The sequence below is a fragment of the Grammomys surdaster genome, unplaced genomic scaffold (genome assembly GCF_004785775.1).
Source record: "Grammomys surdaster isolate TR1022 unplaced genomic scaffold, NIH_TR_1.0 350, whole genome shotgun sequence".
NCBI classification, from domain to species: domain Eukaryota; kingdom Metazoa; phylum Chordata; class Mammalia; order Rodentia; family Muridae; genus Grammomys; species Grammomys surdaster.
The window spans coordinates 214893-229294 of NW_021604769.1; the positions used below are offsets into that span (position 1 = coordinate 214893).

The window sequence follows — 14402 nt, forward strand, 5'->3', positions numbered from 1 at the left end:
GATGACACTGGAGCATGGGTGCTCAAGGGGAATACAGATATCTTTCAGAACAGTGTATTTATGGTCAGAATCTTCTTCTTCAGGTGTGTTGGGCTATCCTGGGCTTATTTTGGTAGGAGAACTGCTTTTGGATGCTGCCAAATTGCATAGGCTTCTGTTAATTATATTCTTGTCCTTGGCTTTTGCCATCTGGTTGTCTCCGGTGTTAACTGACCTGGGTGTCTTGATTGGAGCTGTCCTCCTTGGAGGCAGGTAGAGCTTTGCATCTTTGGTTGGAGCAGTTCTTCTGGGAGGCAAGCAGTGCAGTCTCTGGATAGAGCAGGTAGAAGTGCAGACCAAAAGGGTGATGGGCTTTAGAAGAAGTTTAATCTAGTAACAAGGTTGCTCTGGCTAGGGATCACATCCAAAGATTTTCTAAGTCTGTGTGCTCTGGCTGGAACACAGACACACCTTTCATCCCTCTGGTTAGAATATAGATACTCCCTTAATACACAACTTTTAAAAAATCAATTAATTTTTAATTATTAATTAAAAATTATTAATTCATTAAATAAATGATTTGTTTATTATTTGTTTGCATCCCAATATCAACCCTTCTATACCCCCTAATTCCTATTTTATATCTCCTACTCCATTCCCCCTTCCCCTTCTCCTCTGAAAATGGGATCTTCTGGTATCATCCCTGGCACATCAAGTCACTGCAGGACTGGGAGCATCCTCTCTCACTGAGTCCAGCCCAGCTAGAGGAACTGGATCCACAGGCAGGCAAGAGATTCAAGGACAGCCTCAGGTCCATTTGTTGGGGATTCCAAACAATGTAGGTAAGGCTAGTTTGTAGAAGGAAGCAGCCATGCTTGAAAGTGATGTCTGATTGAGGGAGAGATAAGATGATGAATCAGAGAAGATTTGACAGGATGAGTTCGAGATAGGATATGCCCAACTCTCATGAGAGAACAGCATGGGAAGAAAGGCAACTTAAGAGAGTAGCACATAGAAGAGAGAGAAGGTAGTTTTATCCGTGACAATTTTACAGAGACAGGTTGCAGATGTAGACAGAATGAGCCAGAGAATGAGAACAAGACAAAAGATTAGTAAAGACTGCCAGAGTTAGTCTGAGGCCAAGCAAAGCAATTCAGTGAAAAGATGAGGGAAGTCAGATTGAATAAGTCAACTTAGAGATGAGTTTGAGCCAGAAATAGGTGAGTTAAAGCAGATAGCCAGACTTCAGAGAATACTAGGAAAGGCAAGCTTATTCAGCAGTAAGTCTCAGAGGCTAAAACATTCTAGGCCTTGGTTAGCAGACTGAAGACAGAAGATTAAATTGTATGGAGGCCAAAGCTTCCAGGTCTAGTCCTAGGGATAGTTATAACAGAGAAGGAAATGCTTTGGGCTCAGCCCAATTCATGCATTCATAAATCTGGTGTATAGCTTTCATCACATCTCATCATCAGAGGAAATAAAAGTTACACTTAGAAATAGGAAGAACTCCAAATATTTTTATTAGCAAATCATTTGATAGTAAACACATGTTACCCTATAAATTCCAACAGGAAACTTCTATAGGTGGTAAACATTTCAGTAGCTGGACACAAAATTGCTTCATTAAATCAGTCATCCTCCTACGTGGTCTCAGAAATAAATCAGACACACAGCATCTTTTATGATAGCCTCAAATAATACAAAATATCTTGAGGGTAACTCTAACCAAGCAAATGAAAGACTTGTATGATTAAAAAAAACTTCCAGTCTTTGAGGAAAGAAATTGAAGAAGATATCAGAAGATGGAAAGATCTCCTATGCTCATAGATTTGTAGGGTTAACATAGTAAATTTAGTCATTCTACTAAAAGCAATCTACAGATTTCATGCAATCCTCATCAAAATTCCAACAAAATTCTTCACAAATATTTGAAAAACAATTCTCAGCTTCATATGAAAAAACAAAACAGCTAGGAAAGCTAAAACAATCCTGAGCAATAAAAGAATTGCTGGAAGTTTGATCCTTTTCGATTTCAAATACTACAGAGTTAAATTAATAAAAGTATTGGCATAAAATCAGACATGTTGATCAATGTAATCAAATTGAAGACCCAGACATAAATCTCCATAACTTTAGGTTCCTAATTTCTTATAAAGAAGCCACAAATACACATTGGAAAAAACCCAGCATCTTTAACAAATGGTCTTTTCAAAGTGGACATCTGCATGTAAAAGAATGCAAATAGATCCATATTTATTACCCTACGCAAAACTTAAATCCAAGTGTATCAAAGATCTTAATATAAAACCAGACACACTGAACTTGATAGAAGAGAAAATGGGGAAGAGCCTATAACTTATTGGCATAGGATATGACATTGTGCATAGAGCTCAAGAACTAAGATTAACAATTAATAAATGGGACCTCATGAAATTAAAAAGACTATGAGTGACAAAAGACACTGTTATTTGGGCAAGGCAGCAGGTTATAAGCTGAGAAAAGTTTTTCATTAATTTACAAGATAATTTGATATGTAAGTCCCCATCTTGTAAAGGATTAATATATAAAGAATTCAAGAACATATGTATCAAAAACTCAAATAACATGATTAAAATGGGGTACATATGTAAACAAAGAATTTTTAATAAAGGAAATTCATATGGTTGAGAAACACTTAAGAACACTTGCTCAACTATATTCAGGACAGTGTTATTCATAATAACCAGAAACTGGAAATAACCTAGGTGTCTGTCAACTGAAGAATGGATAAAGAAAATGTGGTACATTCACACAGTGGAATACTATTCAGCTAATAAAAATTAAGACATCATGAATTTTTCAGGCAAATGGAAGGAACTTGTGTATATCATCCGGAGTGCTATAACCCAGTCCTAAAAGGACATGCATGCTATGTACTCAATTATTAGTGGATATTAGCCATAGAACTCAGGTACCATGTACTCCATAGACACAAATAAGCTAAATAAGAAGGAAAGCCCAAGCAAGGATGCTCGAATCAATAAATAAACAAACAAAAAACCCCCAAGCTCCTCTAATCAACTGAACAAAACTTATATGAACTCACAGAGACTGAAAATGCAAGCACAGTGCCTACACAGCTCTGTATCAGGTCTTTTACACATATATTATAGTTTTCAGTGTAGTGTTTTATGGGACTCCTGAGTGTGTGAGTGAGTGGGTGTCTCATTCTTATGCCTGTTCTTAGAGCCCTTTCCCTTGTGTAGGCTTCCCTTATCCAATTTCAATGTGATGATTTTGTTTTATCTTATTTTACTTTTTGTTGTTATCTTTTTGTTGTTAGAAGCCTGTTCTTTTGTAAAAAGACACAGAATGGAAGTGAATCCAAATGGGAGGGGAGGTGAGAGAGAACTGGGAGGTGTAGAAGAAAACTGTAATCAGGATATATTGTATGAGAAAAGAATATATTTCCCTCAAAGGGGGACAATAGGTCAAAAGTGTAGTTTCTCTTGATAATTACATGAAGTGCATTTAATAACTGGACACACTAGTACTGTTGGTTAAAATGTTCTGTCAATGTTTATGTACATATTCTTGCATAAGTTCTTCATACTCATTGATATTTAAGTCAAATTGTTATGTCAGTTATTCAGAGAATTCTATTGACATCTCCCACTTGAACTGTGAATACAGTTTTTTCCTCCTTAAAGTTCTATTATGATATGTTGAGGGTCTGTTTTTCTGAATTTCCTAAATATTTAGTAGTATAACATTTTCATGATAATTCAGCCTTATTATTATGAATATTGAATTATTTCCTCTTGCCTGATGATTTTCTTTGGCTCAAAATATGCTTAGTTTAAAGTTAATATACCTTTATTCAAATTTACTGCTTCCTATAATACTATAAATAATTACACTACAAAAATCAATACTATACATACAAAATAAACTGCTAATGAAATATTGTGGGAATTTGTGTTAGATCTCCTGATAGGACAAACAATAAGAATTTCAGAAACAGTGGTGACTAAGATAGTGAGTAATATGTGTGAGCCAGCCTTATACTTTCTTCTTTTTAATGGGGCTTTTCTATTCTTGCCTTTCTGTTGCTGCTAATCTATTCCTGGGCTTTATTTATTCTTCAGTTTATCAAAACCTCCTTACTTTTCTTGACAATTTCATTTTTGAAAAAAGTTTCAACTTCTCTAGATTCTTTTGCAGCTCAACAGCTGTTTTGATTTTTATCCTAGAGATAAGCAAATTCTTAGATCTGTTTTTTATATTTATATTTGAATATAATCTGTTCCAGTATGTTCCAGATCCATAATAATAACAAACAACATTAAGAAGCATCTAACAATTAAGAAGTACTCAGCACACATGTCTACCATCTATGTTAACTAGAGATTGTTTCTCTTATTTTGGAGAACCAAGGAATATGACACAGTCTTGACTTACTTAACATGACATTGAATAAACCTGGGATTGGGGTTTATGTTTAAATGATGTGGTTTATGAATGGAGGCAGAAATGTCTTCTTCCCAGATGCTGCTGGGGCATCACTCTGCTGATGGAGGAAAAGATAATGATAAGGAGGATAGATCAGGAACACACACACACACACACACAAACACACACACACACACACACAGAGAGAGAGAGAGAGAGAGAGAGAGAGAGAGAGAGAGAGAGAGGTTGGAATGAGATACAGTTAGAAAATAATACTTGGCCAAAATGTTATTAAGATCATTTCAAGTTTATTCCTTCAGGTATAAACCCTTGAGGGTTAAGTTACTTGGGGACCTGTCTCTGAATGATTGTGTGCTCCTAGGAGAAGGTCCCTTAGTCTGTGCAGTATATGAATCAATGTTAAGTTCAGGGCTTCATTCTTCATGCCTAGATCTGTCAGGGTAGGAGGTTCTTCTTCCCCAAGTATTTATAAAGTCATTGCCTCAGAATGATTATCATCATGAAGAAAGTCAGATCTTCTATCTTCTAGAAAATGACCATTCCCTTTAAAGTAACTGACAGAGATGCAAAAAAAATATATCCATAAAGAAGTGAGTACCCTGGGTTTTGGACAATAGAAAGTTTTGAAACACAATAGAGAAACAATAATGGTGTGAAGTGGGGGAACATGGTCTCCTACCCCTAAGATTTTGGTATTTTACTCATAAAATTAGCAGGGTTCACAATTGTTCTATGTGACTTTTAAACCAATTTGCCTGGTGTTAAATCATAAATGTGACATAGAGCTGTTAAGAGCATAATATACTACATTCCTGAAAATCATTGAGTGATTTTTTAATGCCTATAACTAAATCTGCAACATGTATGAATAACGCATGTAAGTTAGCTTAGCTTCGTGTTTGTAAAATGTAAGTATCGTTGAAGCATAATTTTCTAACATTAGAAACATATACAACTTTATCTTTAAATTGGAAACATAAATATTTCAAAAAGAGAGAGGAAGAGGTTGTCTGCAAAAAAAAAAAAATCCTAAAAAACCCCAAAACTTTAGATATGAAAATGCTGTGATAATCCTTTTCTTCACTTTAGGAGTGACTCAAAATAACTTACACTGAAATTATTAATAACTAAAGGATAAACTGTTTCTGAACTTGTAGCGATCTATATTGCACTTTATCTTACCAAACCTATATGGTTAGTGCCGTGAGAGTGGACAAAGAGAATGTAAGAAGTTTCTACAATGGACAATACTCAAGAAAAATCTGGAACTGTTTAATTTCTTAAAGTACATCCATACAACATTAACATAGTAATACCATTAAATAGTGATAAATCATACATATCATCATTTAAACTTTACATATATTAATAGTCAAGTAACAAACTGATTTTTCTTTGGAAGAATACTTTGTTTTATAAGCCACATAATTTTGAGTGGCTTATTGTAACATAATGATCTAGGTGACTGGAACAGTTGCCACTACTTATTGATTTATGAGTCACACAAAAATATAGTCTTGAAGGTTTTACCTGTATTAAACTATTATAAATTTACTATTTTGTTTATTTTATTATTTCATTTGATTTTATAGTAGCAGTCATATATTATAATGATTAATTTTAAAGAAATTTATGTATATATGGGAAACCATGTAAAATAATTTTATGTTATTTTAATTTTGTGGATGCTTAATTTTCTGTGCAAATTCCATGATATATTGTCCTCAACATTTGTCAGGCCCATGGTCTCTAAGTTAGCATCTCTCCTGATCTTCCATGACAACACAATCATTTATTGAAAGAATGTCATTGTGAGAAACATTTACCCCCTTCACTTTCTTCTCAATGTATCATCTTACATTCTTTTTCTTGATTCATCTTCAACTTCACAACAGTCATACACTGGATTTATTTTCTCTTTCCATTGGAGGATCATTATTAAATGAAAATCATATGTTTTACTATTCTTCAGGATGGTCATCCTTTTTTGCCAAGTATGTAGTTGTCCTTCCCGTATCTCTTTATAATGAGAAGATGAAGCAGACCGAAACACACACAAATGAACTACACCTTTACATTATTTTCATAGTGGTCATTATTTAGTAAGAATTTGGTGCCATATTTAACATTTCCCCAATATATGAATGATATAGGATACTAAACTTCCAGTTGTATTTATAGTGTTCCTAACAAAAGTCTACCCAAGTAGGATTTTTATAATTATGTGCGTGCATGTGTGTGTGTGTGTGTGTGTGCGTGTGTGAGCATGTGCATGTTAGGTGTGTGCATATGGATGCCAGAGGAAAACCCCAACTGCTATTCTGTACTATCCACCTTGATCTTGCAGACTGGGTCTCCCACTGGTATAGCTTGCCAAGTGGTAAAAACCAATTAGTGAGTTATTTCAAGAGATTCCCATTGTCTCTGTCACTCCTGACCTGGGAAAATAAGCACATACTATCAGGTCTAACTTTTAAAATGTGAATTTCAGGGAGCAAATTCAGTAATCACATTTGTAGTCCATGAACTTAAAAAACTGACTTATTTCCCAAACCATTTAAGATGGTTTCACTAGTCCACCACAGAGTAAGATGAAAAAAATAGAGTAATTTTTAGTACAAGTACAATTTTAAAATCAAAGGATGTACTAGATCAATATAGTAACATAACTCTTTTTAAATTTTTAATTATTTATTTATTCACTTTACATCCAATTCATTGCTCCCTCTCATTCATTACCTCCCATATTCCTTTACCCATCTACCCTCTGTTCTCCTCTGAGCAGATGGGGTCCTCCTGGATAATCCCTCAACCTTGGTATTTCATGTCTGAGAGGCTAGTTTATTCCTCTCACACTGAGACCTGACAAGGCAGCCCAGATAGTAGAACACATTCCACATATAGGCAACAGCTTTTGGGGTAGCCCCTATTCCAGTTGTTGGCACTCACATGAAGGCCAAGCTGTATGCACATCTGCTACATGTGAGCGGGAAGTCCTAGGTCTAGCCTGTGTATGTTCTTTGCTTGGTGGTTAAGACTCTTGTCTACAAGAAATGCAGGCACAGAGAATGTAACAGAGACTGAGAGAATGGCCAACCAATAAGTGGCCCAACTTGAGACCCGTCCCATGGGTAAGCACCAATCCCTAACACTATTAATGATATTCTGTTATATTTGCAGACAGAAGAATGTTGTCCTCTGTGAGGATACACCCAGAAGTTGACTCAGACAGATGATGACTCCCACAGCCAAACAGTGGATGGAGCTTGGTGACTCTTATGGAAGAATAGGAGAAAGGATTACAGGCCCCAAAGATTTAAGAACTCCATAGGAAGAACAAAGTGTAGCATAACTTTTGATGGAAGAGAGTTCAGATTCCAAAGATCTCAAGGTGCAAGTTGCTGAAGTCTATATAGGATTTTTGCACAAGAGTCCAGTTATACTATATAGGAAAATCTATGTTTGACACTGCTGAGAGGTGTCTATAATAGACCTATTGAGGACAATTTGCCATTGATTTCAAAATCACTTGAGTTTCATAAGTCATAATTCTAATTCTTTTGACAGATCCTAACTGACCAATGGAAGAAAAGAATCAGACTGTCATGCCTGAATTTCTCTTCCTTGGCATTACAGATAACTTCAATCAGGAGATTGTTGTCTTCATCATCTTTTTCTTTGTTTATCTTGTCACCCTTGGGGGTAATGTAGGGATGATCACTCTCATATGGTTGGACCCCAGGCTGCACACGCCAATGTACTTTTTTCTCAGCCACCTGTCCTTTGTAGACTTGTGCTCCTCTTCTTCCATAGCTCCCAAGATGCTGTGTGACATTTTTGCAGGGAATAAAGCCATCTCTTTTGTGGGTTGTGCAGCACAGATGTGGTTCTTTGGTCTCTTTGTGGCAACTGAGTGCTTTCTCTTGGCTGCCATGGCATATGATCGGTATGCAGCCATCTGTAAGCCCTTGCTCTATATACTTATTATGTCTCCACATCTCTGTATGTTGTTGGTTATTGGGCCTTATGCCATTGCTCTTGTAAGTACAATGACACATACAACTTTGACCTTTTGCTTACCATTCTGTGGTCCATATATTATCAACCACTTTTTCTGTGACATCTCCCCATTGTTGTCTCTAGCATGTACTGACACCCAGATCAATAAGTTGGTGCTTTTTGTCTTGGCTGGGGCAGTAGGTGTGCTCAGTGGTCTGATCATCCTGGTGTCCTATGTCTACATCTTGATGGCAATTTTGAAGATTCAGACAGCTAATGGGAGACGCAAAGCCTTCTCAACTTGTTCCTCTCACTTGGCGACTGTCTCTATCCTGTATGGGACTCTTTTCTTCATCTATGTTCGACCCAATGCCAGTTCCTCCTTGAATATTAATAAAGTGATCTCCTTATTTTACACTGTGGTGATCCCCATGTTGAATCCCCTCATCTACAGTTTGAGAAACAAAGAGGTAAAAGATGCATTCAGGAGAACTTTAGAGAAGAAGCACTTCCTAGTAGGTACTTAAGATAGAATTCTCTCTGTCACATACCTAAGTTGTGAGGGCTAAATATAAGACAGAGACCACTGGAGTGAGAACCAGAGGCTGCAAGTGAGTCCTTGTTCTGCCTGATCACAAACTATTTCACAATCTCGTGGCAGAACTTGATGGATACTACCTTACAGATTTATCACTTTTACCTAATTTAACTGCACATTGAAATATTTTAGTTTAAAGTGCATCTTCAAGGTAAGAACCATATTTTGGATACAACATTTTAAATAATGGCTGATCCAAATGAAACTGAAATCATGGAAAGTTTAAGCCCTGGCAAAATTTTATACATTTCAACATTTTGACTGAATACAATCCTAGGAACAGAAAATACATGTAGTCATGTTTGCTTTTAAGACCTACTTCTATGTGTATGGATATTTTGGCACATGTATGTGACATGTGTGTAAAGTGTCTGAAGAGTCCAAAATGGAGCACAGGTTCCCTTGAATTACAGGCAGTTGTGAGATACCACTTGTATGCTGGGAATTGAACCCAGGCTCTTTGGAAGAGCAGGCTTCTGAATTGTTGGGCCATCTCTTCAATGACATACAGTGTTGTTTTTTGGTACAAGAATTTGAAAGTGGCTTTCAAAATATCTAGAAAAATAAGAATTTTTAAAATTTGCTACTTCTCTTTCAAGTGTCATAAACATGTTACCTGCTAAAATTTTCAAATGGAATGTAATGAGCTGCAATATATCTTTTACCTTAAAGAATAATTTGACTGTGTCTTCCTCTTTGTCTACCTTTGTTTCTGCCTTTGTTGCTGTCTCTCTGTCTCTCTGTCTCTCTCTCTGTCTCTCTCTGTCTGTCTCTGTCTCTGTCTCTGTCTCTCTCTCTCTCTCTCTCTGTCTCTCTCTCTCTCTCTCTCTCTCTCTCTCTCTCTCTCTCTCTCTCGTGTGTGTGTGTGTGTTTGTGGGTAGGTATGTGTGTACCCTGGTACACATGTGGAGTTCAGAAGACATTTCAGCCTTCACATTTTACCTTGTTCGAGACAGGCTCTCATGTTGTTGATCCCTCCACACACTAGGATGGCTAGCCTACCAGCTTCTAGGAAATGTTCTGGCTCTGCTTCACATGCTGTTATAAAGTCACTGAGGTTATAGATGCTATATAGCAGTCTTTAGGTGGATCCTAGGCATCTGACATATGAACCTCAAGTTTACAAAGCAAACATCTTGATGTTTGAGCTATTTATACCTCTGGTAACATCTCTTTAATAGACTTTTATAGGTCCTATCTTCACAGAAACAAATATTCTTGACTTGATTATCAAGTCTTATTTATGTTATCATTTTTGGCAGCACCTACATATCCATTTTTGTTAGTGTTTGTGTATTGGATGTGTGACCCAAGCCAGTTGTCCTCTGTCCAGTATATCTGAGAGAAGCTAGAAGTTGGACGCCTCCTCTACAGTGTCTATCTCAGTAAGACCATTTTATTCTTTGTTGGTAAAGGAAGGCTGCAGTTACCAGAGAAGGAGGGAGTTGATTTTTTGTTGTTTGTTTTTGTAAAGCAAGACTGTTCAGGAGAGCCATTAAACCTCACTAACTCTTCCATAGATGCCTTCATACCATTTCTTAGTGTTCAAGTCTTTCACCATCTTAAGGATTTCCTTTTTCTGCAGCATCTCACTGTGTAGCTCTGGCTGTCCTCAGACTCACTAAGTACTCCAGGGTGGCCTTCAACTTACAGAGGTCTGCCTGCTTCTGCCTCCCTAGTGTTAAGATTAAGACATGCACCAACAAGCCTAGTTTTCTTTCTTCCCAAACTTTGATATTAAACTTGCAGATGTTCTGAATTCAGATACTTTATTATCATTCTTCTCACAGATTTTGTTCCTCAGGCTTTTCTTTCAAGTTGCCTGGTCATTGATAGAAGGCAATGATTTTGTTCTTCCTTATTTGATTTTAAATTAGGTAAGATATTTCATAAAAGATGTACATTTGGCTAACTTATCTATGAAAAAGTCTCACAATCATTAAACATTAGGAAAAACTCAGATTGAAACCGAAATAAGACACCACCTCACTAATTGACATTGATTATTAAACAAGAAAAAACACCTCATTGAATGCCAACAAGGCTGTGACAAATGAAACAGCTGGAAGATAAATTATTAATATTACTATGGAAAAACACTGTGGAAGTGGTTCAGTGTAGAAATAGAAATGCCATAAAATCTAGCCATATCACTAGTGAGTACATATCTAAAGGAAATGAGGAAACTCACATATAAGATCTGCACATGATCTTTATTACAACACTACTAACAATTACCCAGATAGAAAATCATTATGAGTGTTTATCAACAAAGAAATAAGAAAAGATTGTTTGCACACACAACATAATAGTAGTTAGCCATTTAAACCGTTAAATCCTTCCATTCATAACAACGTGTGTAAAGCCAAATAACAACCAATATATCCTAATAAAATTTAACTAAAAGTAAAAAAAAAATAAAGAGAGATCTCTTGGTAAAGAGATCTCATGGAGAAAGACACATGTGTCCACAACATATATACATGCATAATTTTCTCAAAATGGTTTCTCTGAGAAAGACACGTTTATGGAATAATAATCAAATGCTGCTGAAATCATGTTAATTTTGCCTCTTTAGATGTATGTAAGCCTTTGAGGTTTCAATTCTTTGGGGACTTTGCTATGAATTTTTATTTGCTTCCAGAATGAGTTCCCTGATTCGGTGCAGTATGTGAATCAGAGATTTCCCCTTCATGTCCTTGACGGGATGTTTATTTTCTTAACTAATTGCCTAGAATTTCTCAAGAGAGTGTCACCACCATGCAAAGTGTTTAATCATTCTTTCTCCCAGAAAACGGTCATAGCTTTTGAAGCAGTTAAAGGTGATGCAGACAGAAGTGAGTACGTTAGAGTTTGGACTAAGTTATGTGCTTGAAATATGGAAGAGAAACATCAGGATACATCTGAATTTTGAAACTCCCCATTTCAGATTCTCTGACAGGGTCAGGTATTCTCTTCACATTGTCATAAGACTAAATCATGCCATGTGTGGAGTTTTCTGAATTGATCTACCTGGATTTTGAAAAATTATATAAGATCTTTTGAATACAAATATTCTGTACTGAAAATTTCTAGGAGATTTTAAGGTGTCTCATATTTTTCCTTCATAAATGAGAACAAAATGGGGTTAGGTACTTTTGGAATATTATATAATAATTAAACAGAACCAATCATTCCACAATTTTTGCATGTGTCAAAACACCACCTTGTAAATGTAAATGTAAAATTTCATTACCATTTATAATATAAATTCTCTATTGTAGGAATTGTATTAATGTTCTAGAGGAAAGCTAAGACCATAGTAAAAATGATAGGTGTAAAGATTTTCACTCCACAGAAGATTCAAAGAAACACATTTAAATGAACACATAAGTAAACATAAGTAAAACTTAAATAGATAACTAGTGATTGGCAACAAAATATAAGAGGAGGATACTATATTATCCTTTATCTCCACAAAATACATAGCTGTAAATAGATGACTAAAACTAGAAACATTCAACAACATACTGATTCTAGTGAAAAGTGGGATTAGTCTTTGTTATTGCACTGATGTAGCATTATGCAAGTAGCCTTGGTATTATAAGAAAATCACTAATTAAATAGTTTATGTCACTATTAGGTATTTATAATTAAATAGTAAATTAAAAAATTGTGAATAATATTTTTGCTACATTTATTTCTTCAAAGAGGAACATAATTGATTCTCGTAAATAATTTTTTAATGTAAATCATCCCATGTAATCATATTATTCTATAAATCTGAAATGGCTTAGACTTTCTTAACATATACATTATCACTATAGTTTATCAGGAATGATGAGAGTTTATATAAAATATATGGAATAATTATATTATTTTAGCTCAGTAAATCTTAATTTCCACTACAATATTGAGCATCAGATCTCTTAATCTCAGAGGATGAAACTCTCATGTTATCATATGCATCTTAGATGAGAAATATCGATCCTCCCTTTCATTTCTTTTCTACTTAACATCTAAGATTATTGATTCTTTATGTCCCTTTGGAAATGGTATTGATCCCATGGTCTACATATTTTTTCTTTTTAAAGAAAGACCTTTATGAATGTGAACAACTTCATCTCAAAACACATTTTAAATGCAATTGTGTAATTAATGTGATGGAATTTAGATCATATACTTAGGCAGTTATTAGATTTACAGAATCTAAGAATATAAAGGCTAAGTTGCCAAAAAGTTGTACAGAGTATTTATAGAAATGTCCAGAAACAGAATTTAGAAATACTGCCAAGTACAAGACTACTGCCCTACTGTTACAACTGTTGTCTTAAGACAACTTGTCACTGAATTAAAACATCATTTGTAATTGTTGATGATAGTTTGTAATAAAAGAATACACTTTGTTTCATAACAGAACCCAACTGACAATGGAAGAAAAGAATGAGACCGCAGTGAGTGAGTTTCTATTTCTGGGCCTCACAAATCGTCTCTATCAGAAGATTGTACTTTTCATCATGCTCCTCTTTGTTTATCTTGTTACACTGGGGGGCAACTTGGGTATGATCACTCTCATATGGGTGGACCCCAGGCTGCACACACCTATGTACTTTTTTCTTAGTCATTTGTCCTTCGTAGATATGTGTTCCTCTTCTTCCATAGCTCCTAGGATGCTGTGTGATATATTTACAGAGAAAAAAGCCATTTCCTTTGTGGGTTGTGCTGTACAGTTATGGTTTGCTGGTCTTTTTGTGGGAACTGAATGTTTCCTCCTTGCTGCCATGGCGTATGATCGCTATACAGCCATCTGTAAGCCCTTACTGTATACTCTAATCATGTCCAAGAGGGTCTGTATGAAGTTTGTCTTAGGACCTTATCTTTTGGCTGCTATAAACATCACAACTCATACAACCTTGACCTTTTGCTTACCATTCTGTGGTCCCAATATCATCAACCATTTTTTCTGTGATATTTCCCCAATGCTTTCCTTAGCATGTGCTGACTCCTCCATCAACAAGATAGTGCTTTTTGTCTTGGATGGAACAATAGGAGTGCTTAGTGGTCTGATCATCGTAGTCTCCTACATCTGTATTTTGATGGCCATCTTGAAGATCCAGACGACCGATGGGAGGATGAAAGCCTTCTCTACTTGTTCCTCTCATTTGGCAGCAGTCTCCATCCTGTATGGAACTTTGTTCTTCATTTATGTTAGACCTAGTACAGATTCTTCACTGAATACCAATAAAGTTATTTCTCTATTTTATACTGTCATGATTCCTATGCTGAACCCCCTGATCTATAGCTTGAGGAACAAGGAAGTGAAAGATGTATTCAGAAGAAAAGTACAAAGGAAACATTTTCCAACTGATTGGTAAGGCAAAACTTTATTATACTA

At 35.7% G+C, this 14402-nt stretch overlaps 2 protein-coding genes across 2 annotated transcripts; both read left to right on the forward strand.

Moving 5' to 3' along the window:
- The first annotated feature begins 7992 nt into the window (after positions 1-7992).
- LOC114631061 (olfactory receptor 5G3-like) lies at positions 7993-9039 on the forward strand. Its single transcript, XM_028779365.1, has one exon. It carries the CDS (start codon positions 8013-8015, stop codon positions 8955-8957), a length of 945 nt encoding a protein of 314 aa, XP_028635198.1. The 5' UTR covers positions 7993-8012; the 3' UTR covers positions 8958-9039.
- A 4398-nt stretch (positions 9040-13437) lies between these two features.
- Positions 13438-14382, forward strand: LOC114631074 (olfactory receptor 998-like). The gene has a single exon (XM_028779376.1). The coding sequence runs from the start codon at positions 13438-13440 to the stop codon at positions 14380-14382; it is 945 nt and encodes a 314-aa protein (XP_028635209.1).
- The last annotated feature ends 20 nt before the right edge of the window (positions 14383-14402 follow it).